At 33.5% G+C, this 7,733-nt stretch overlaps 1 protein-coding gene across 1 annotated transcript; it reads left to right on the top strand.

The window, feature by feature from the left end:
- The first annotated feature begins 506 nt into the window (after positions 1–506).
- LOC106101170 lies at positions 507–1,323 on the top strand. The gene is made up of 2 exons (XM_013280316.1): positions 507–779; positions 1,105–1,323. The coding sequence occupies exons 1-2, from the start codon at positions 582–584 to the stop codon at positions 1,243–1,245; spliced, it is 339 nt and encodes a 112-aa protein (XP_013135770.1). The 5' UTR covers positions 507–581; the 3' UTR covers positions 1,246–1,323.
- Positions 1,324–7,733: the final 6,410 nt, after the last annotated feature.

The raw sequence follows: 7,733 nt of genomic DNA, 5'->3' as shown, positions 1-7,733 counted from the left end.
ATTGATATAACTTAATTGCTCATAATTGCTTATCTTTAACGCAAAAGTAGAATATTTTCCCTTTAATACAAAAATGATAAAATCTTATCTTCATTATTCCTAACTGGTTGCTTTATTAAATTCTTTGTCAACAATATCTTTCGAAATATCGAATAGATATACCAGTTTATTTGCTTTGTTGATTTTATTTCCAATAAAAAAGAACGGGCTAATCTATTCTTACGAAAGACAAAAATATTTCTACTGCATTTCTTCGTAGTTGACATAACTACAAAATCAAACTTGACATTTTATAATAGCATATTATCACCATTTCCCACCTCAAAACCAATTTATACATATTAAAAAACAAATGTCCCAAGATATTTATGCAACTATTTTTATCTGAGATTACTCAGAATGTATTTGCTTTTCAGAAATATCAATGACAATAGATAATACGTTGTCATGATAAGATCGGACGCTATGATTCACAGAAGCACTTCATATTTCTCTATTTGCTCCAATATAAAACTCTCACTGTGTTTCTTACATTTATTCACAACGTTACTCTGTTAAGGCATTAGCTCTGGTTATCAAAAATGTCACTATTTTCAGTGTCTGTCCTATTATTTAGTGTAATTTTTGTTGGATATGTAAGCACTGATCATCTTAATTTAGGTACGAGCGTGAACGGTTCATTGGCATTAGTGAAAAATGTAAAATTGTCGGCTGTACCATTTAAAGTACGGACGAAAAATGTATTCTACACAAATGAAACCAGTCCTAAAGTTATAAAGGTATGTGGTTGTATTTTTTTGTAACAAATTTACAGATTAACATCGATGTAGACAGAAGGAAGTTGAAAAGTATTACTATTCAATGCTTTTAGTATGTTAATGTATAAAGAAATAAAAATTTATTTTCGGTACCTCGATTTAAGAGAATTCTTATACTCGGTTGCTAATTATAAAACACGACCAAGCAAAAATGAATTAATACTAGTAAATTTCAGTTTTTAAAACTTTTTCATACAGGTTTAACTTTTTCTCACTTCCTTTTAATTGTTGTGAGTCTCGATGTCTCTAAAATGAGCCAATTATTGACATTATTCTAATTTTCCAGGGTATAACGGCCATAGATTCCCTCAACTCGAAAGCGAAGGCGACGGTGACTGCGGGCGGCGTTGGCTCCACTTTCGCTAATATAAAACTGAAGAGTGAACGTGGCGGAGGATTGGATTATCAAGTACAAATATTTGTATAACATCTGAAAAATATTCTCATAATTTGATTTTGTTATTGAAGTTAGAAATGTGATTATTAAATATTAAATATGAATTTAACATATGTTTTTTTAATGTAATAAACACATAGTTATTCGCAACAGCTATGATCCGAATTAAATTTTGACAGTAAACTTTGGAGCATTTTATAGGTGAGCTTGTGAAGGTGTTATGTAAATTTAAAGCGAGGTGAAAATGCTCGGGACACCGCCCGCTGCCGGCCATCGGCAAGTGACGCGTACTGTATAGACTAGGAGCCAATTAATTTGAAACAAAACTTTTTCTACGATTTAATTTTCATTAATTCATTTATAAAAACTAAAAACACTTGAAGAACATTGAAATTATACTGCGTTCATTGAGTTCTACTGATAATAAAGAATTAACAAGAATTAAAGTTACTTTTTTAAAATCTATTACGACATAATTTTTTAATTTGTCTTATTTACAACCAAAGAACTACCTCTATATTTTTAGATTTTTTATTCTACGTAGTATTCAAATTGGCAACCAATTAAGGATAAAACAATCAGTTTTTCGTATACATTCAAGCAACAAAAATAACTAGCTCTTTGTAGCTACTCTGTTGACTGTTGGACGCGATGAATATGCAGCGAGCGACGTGGGCGTGGGCGTGGCCTAAACTCTTGTAAACCTTTGTTTGCCCGCCGATATTGGATCCGAGGCTTATCGTCCACTTTGATGCAGTCCACCGAAATATTTACTGTTTATCTAACGTCAACCCGAGCGGAACGACACACTGACGAAATGAATGTTTCATGCGACGTTTAAATTTTCTTAAATATTGAATTTTGCTTGTTATTTGATATGTTTGGTTTAAATTTGCATGTCGGTTTATAATGAAAATCTAGTTAAAAATAGCTTTTAGTCTAAAGTTTATGTATGTACTGCATTTAGTATTTGTTTTGTAATGTTATTACTAGATAGTTTGACAAGATTACAGTTACAGTGTACAATTACCGATATTCACGTCCCTCAGGACCATAAACTAAGCTGTAAATATAGTTTGAATCGTAAATCTCTTGCGGACAGTCGCCGTGCGTCTTGGCTGGCCGATACGCTCATCCCCCAGGAACAATATGCTCTGACACTTGCTTGAATTGTTACGATACTGTAGATAATGGTATTGCACTATACATGTACGTCCTAAATTTAACTATACAAAACTATTCAGGTACAGGACCTTTAGATATCTATACAATACAATTTACATTATTCTCCGCTCAAATGTTTGATAGTAAAACATTTATTGCACAAGTTTAGCATATCACAAACTTCGTTCAGCTTGTTTGTAGACAAAATCTTCGTAACAAAGGCAAGTTTCCAGTCAAACTAACAAAGACGATGTTGCGTCGGATGAGAAAATTATATTAAACTCACCGGAAAGCTAATGTTTTAACTCCCAGATTAATTTGTATTGCAGGTCGCATTGCATATATGTTAAATGCAGTTTATATTGAATCTAGCTAAAATAGTTAGCACATAAAATTTTAATAAAACCAAAGCTAGTATTGGTAGAATTAGGAAAAACTATATCTAACCTAACAAATCATATAAACCTCGTGTTTAAAAGAAATGAAAAGTACAACAACGTTTCCCGCGCAAAACAGAATATCCTACAGCAAATCCTAAAAAGAGCTCTGTGCGGAGAAAAAAAAATATTATTTGACGGCGAAGACAAAGACCAGTCCGCGCTACACATTTGCGCTTCCCTCTCCACTCAATTGTCCTTACATTTTACATTTCTGCATCATATTCCGTCGTCGCAATGAAAAGCAAAAACTTTGCAGGAAATTCATCTTTAAAGTAAAATGAACTATGCACCTCCAGCGTTAAGGTTTAAAACAAAATACACGTTTAATTCGTAAATTCGGATGCAAGGGAAGAGAGTGGCTGGATTGAGGGAGACAGTAAAGTGTGGAATAAAAGTGACTAGGGAAAAAGAAACAAACAAGAAATGAACATTCGCAATGGATCGTGTAAAAGATAGCTAGTGAATACATCATTTTAATGTTGTACGGTGTATGATTAATTTAACGATTTCATTTCGTTGTTAAGTAACTGTGGACTGGTAGTTAATCCAACACAATTGTATTATCACGAGTTGATAGTTCGAAACTTTGGAAATATGAAAAGAAAGTATGTATAAGTACCTTAGTATCATTACATTCTTACAAAAAAAGAAAAGAAATTATAATAAATACGAACAAACAAGTTGGATGCTTGACGTGCACTTGTGTGTGTGCCTTCAATATATGAACTGGGTGGACCCCAATTTATAAAATAATTTAAAAAGTGTTGCAATTACTTTTACTGTGAAATAATTGAACAATTGTAAAGTTAAGAATTTCACACGCATGAGGCCTGTGTAATCTGATTGCCTTTATAAATGGACACCGCAAACCTCGCCGTAGCGCCGCCCGCCGCCGCGATTCCATAATGCCTGCATGTAATGCATTTATAACGAAATATGATCAATTTTGTGCCATCAGTGCCGCGACTGAACGCGATAATACGATGTAATGCCATTTTTATTTTAACTGCCAACATTTAAATGTAAATAATTATGGTAACACTTGTGATTGCACAATTTTGACACTAATGACGCAGAACATAAGGATCACATCATCTGATACAGTACTAAATTGAAACTTAATATTATGTCAACTTTTAGACGGATTTTATATCCATTTTCCAATGAAATGAAAACGATTGCCACGATCATTATCAAAGATGCTATTAAAGTTGTTTTTTAATTACTTACTCCTTACCCAACTATACTTGGTTTAACTCTATTCGTACGAGTCACGTATCATTTTTACAACCGCCTCAGCTGCTCGTCGGGCGGGCAATTGGAAAAAAACGAGCAGTTCAAATATTTCATCTGCCCCCTCCCTTCTTTCCTCTTACCGCAATCGATATATTTTAAATTCCAATCCAAGTCAATACTCACAGCGCATTTTGCAGCACCAATCGAATACTCTGAATATAAAGTGGTTGTGACGTCACTTCCTGCCGCTAGATGTCTATCTAAATCATACATACGGAAGCGCAATGAATTCTTTAACATCACTTATCAAAACTTATCAATATTAGATAATTCGGATCACGTCTACATTTACGTGGAACTAAGATTTTTATTCATTGATATTATTTGATAGGTAAAATTTCCTGAACCAAATATAGCTGTCAAATCTATAACGAGTTGAAGCATCTATGAGATAAATATTGTGAGATTAAAATAAAATAAAGGTATATGTTTATTGCTAGGTAACAATGTTTATTAAGCTTATGTTTTTAACATGAAATTAAAATTGTGGATGCAAACTGGCTAAGCCTTTTCCGCTTTTAGTAAACGCAAAGTGTGCGCTCAGTTATCTTTCTCTTACTCAAATTGTGAAATATTGCAAAATGTTATGTCAACTTTGGTTACCGCGGTAACAAGATACTTCCCAGCATTTCTACTGCTTGTAAAGGAACAAATAAAACGCACACTTTTAGTTGCATCCTTATAAAAACCGTTTCATCTCGTATCATCCGTACGTTTGTTGTTATAGTTACAAACCTTTTAACAGAGAAATCAGCTAAGTATTAATAAATCGTGAAACATAATACAGTTTGTTTTTGTAACGAAGATATTTTCCGATAGTTATGTTTTTAAAACAAAAGTTTTCATGCAAATTTTCATTTCTTTCATAACTGCAAAAAAAGAAGAAAACCCTAAACTATTAAAACTCAAGTTTTTCTTAAATAAAATTGAAATAAATATACAGGTTTCAGTTTGCTTAACAGTTCTAAGCTAAGCTGCGCATAAATTTAAAAGAAATACTTTGAACGCTGTCTGCGAAGTTCAAGGCTCTTTGTAATACGAGTAGTAATTGAACACTGAAGAGATTGATGATCGCTGCTTTTCAAATTCGAAGTTTAGACAGTGTTTTGTTTTTCCCCACTTTTAAGACTTTAATTCCCATCTCTTCATCACTCAGTGTTTTTTAAAGGTCCCTTAAGGTTTTTTCAATGTATGTTTAGTATACACCATTAATAAGTGGTCATTTAATGGCCGATTTCCCAGCTACTTGAACTGCGTTTCTGAACTACGTAACTACAGTTTAACTCTGTTGAAGGAAAGGTCAACCTAACGCTAATGAATCACTAGATAATGATAAAATAAATGGAAACTTCAGAAACCCAGTATAAGGAGCTTAAGTATTTAATCTCCGTGTGGCAGTTGTATTAACATATTGTTATTGTTTTAAGCAATCTGACTCTTTTGAAATACAAATTTCGATACATATTGAGAGTACAATCATAGTTTAAAAATGAATCGGGTGTACAAAGGCTGAAACATTTAACGGGTTGAGCGTATCAACATGATAATGAGGCGGATACTGCCGGCTGCATTCCGCGCCGATACATCGCCGGCAGTTCCCAGCCGAGTGCGGGATAAATTCGTAATGTGGAAAGAGCAGTTTTGTTCGCGGAGGGAGTTTGGACGAGCTGTAATGTGCGACGTGACTCGCTTCCAGTTATCGACGGTTTAAGTTTTCCACGGATTAGTTCGCATCGGCTTAAATATCTCAAACTTGAATCGTGCACGTGTGGTTCAACTGTGCTGCAACTCATGCGAGGTTTCCAGGATATGTGGTCGAGGAAAAGACACGGAGATAAAACTTTTAGTTCAAAATTGAGACAATGGAATGAATAGCACTAATGGTTCATAGAATATAGATCTTAGTCTAATTCCGGGCGGACGAAGTCACGGCCAAAATTTTGTTTAAAAACACGTCTATTATTCATAAATTAATAATTAAAGTATCTATAAATAAAGGTACCCTAAAACCTAAACTAATCATCTTCAGGTGTTTGTGTTTATCAGAAACTGAGATAATGAAATTCCGAGCATCCTTCACAGTAATAACTAACACGCAGCCCAGTTACAGCGTGACGTCACCTGACTCGATGCTCTCTTGTTTCCAGTCACTAAGACAAACAAGTTAAATGGGATAATTTAAAAACAAAAGTGTAAAAACCGTAACGTACTACACAAGTTTAATGAAATTCAGTCAAAAGTCTTTATAATTTATTATCCATACACACGCATCGTTCTGTTCGTTTACAATTCTCAGTACAACTGTTCAGTTTAAACTGTCAGTTATAACTGAGCATCTGTAGCGGGCTTTATAGGATTAAAAATTGTGATATTGCTTTTGTTTAATTTTAAATAACAAAATGTAACAACGCTTAAACATGTTTCGGAATGTTAACAAACTTAAAGTCGATGAGATAATCCCAATTTAAAAAATTAAAAACTACTTTGTTGATCGCAATTTTTTTACCTCGCGCACCGTATTGCGGTACTTTGTTAATTAAATGTTCAAAAGCTGTGACGTAGCATAAATTTTAGTTAGGGCACAAAACATTCTACTTCGGGAAGCGCAGCTACTCAATTTTCTCTTAGTAATTGCATTTATTTTTCAATACTAGCGAGCTTCTTCACGAAAATTCAACTCAAATATTAAAGTATTAAATATTTAATTATAGTATTTTAAAGTTAAATAATGATGTTAATTAACATTACCTATTGATGTTCAAAATCGTCATGTTATTTTATGAATTACCGCCCGTTCATTACTAACTTTATCGCTGTAAGCTATAATCGGTTTCTCCCTGTTAAAGAACCATTGTAAACATTTCATGCATATCCATTAACACTATTACATAATGTAACCAATTCTTATGGCAATGCAACAGGCAATGTAAAGAGAACTTATTACATGGAAGATTAGTAAAGAATTGTTGTGGTAGCAAGTAACACTGTTGATTCATGGCGCCGGACGGCAGCGCGGAACTGGAATCATCAATATCGACGAACAGCGAGTTTGATATCGGCCAACGTTATTGCGGACCGTACGTTCCTATGTATTGTGGTACCGTTCTGTATATATTCTACGTGGTGAACATTCACTTTGGTAAATTACAAGTAGGGTCAAATTAGAATTGGATTATGTTACTATTGAACGGAAAAATATTTCAGTCGGTTTAAAGTCAACAGAAACATACTTTAATATGTGCAATGTATCTTAGATAATGAACTGAATTTATTTAGTAATCTATATAATACAAGATTTGCTCGTAACAAGCTTCTCACAGTAACTATATCAGCCATAGGTTTTAATGGGCTCTTAATTTTTTATAAGGTAAAAAGAATAGGAACTCAGGAACAGAATATGGTATGTAATTAAAATTTAATATTGAAACTTTAAACAGAGAACTGATAGAATATTCTTTCAATTTATGTAACTTGTAAATAAAACAAATGAAAGGCGAGCGCTTTATTTCAGCGACTGTACCCAGTTTTAAAGATAAATCGCTCGTCGTTTAACCTCGAACGGGAATTGAATTTATTTTGATAGTAATTTTTCCTCTGCTCATTGAACACTGCCATTGT

This window comes from Papilio polytes, unplaced genomic scaffold (assembly GCF_000836215.1).
Source record: "Papilio polytes unplaced genomic scaffold, Ppol_1.0 DF824303.1, whole genome shotgun sequence".
NCBI classification, from domain to species: Eukaryota; Metazoa; Arthropoda; class Insecta; order Lepidoptera; family Papilionidae; genus Papilio; species Papilio polytes.
The sequence above is the reverse complement of the archived record's forward strand: the minus strand, read 5'-3'. Positions and strand labels throughout refer to the sequence as shown.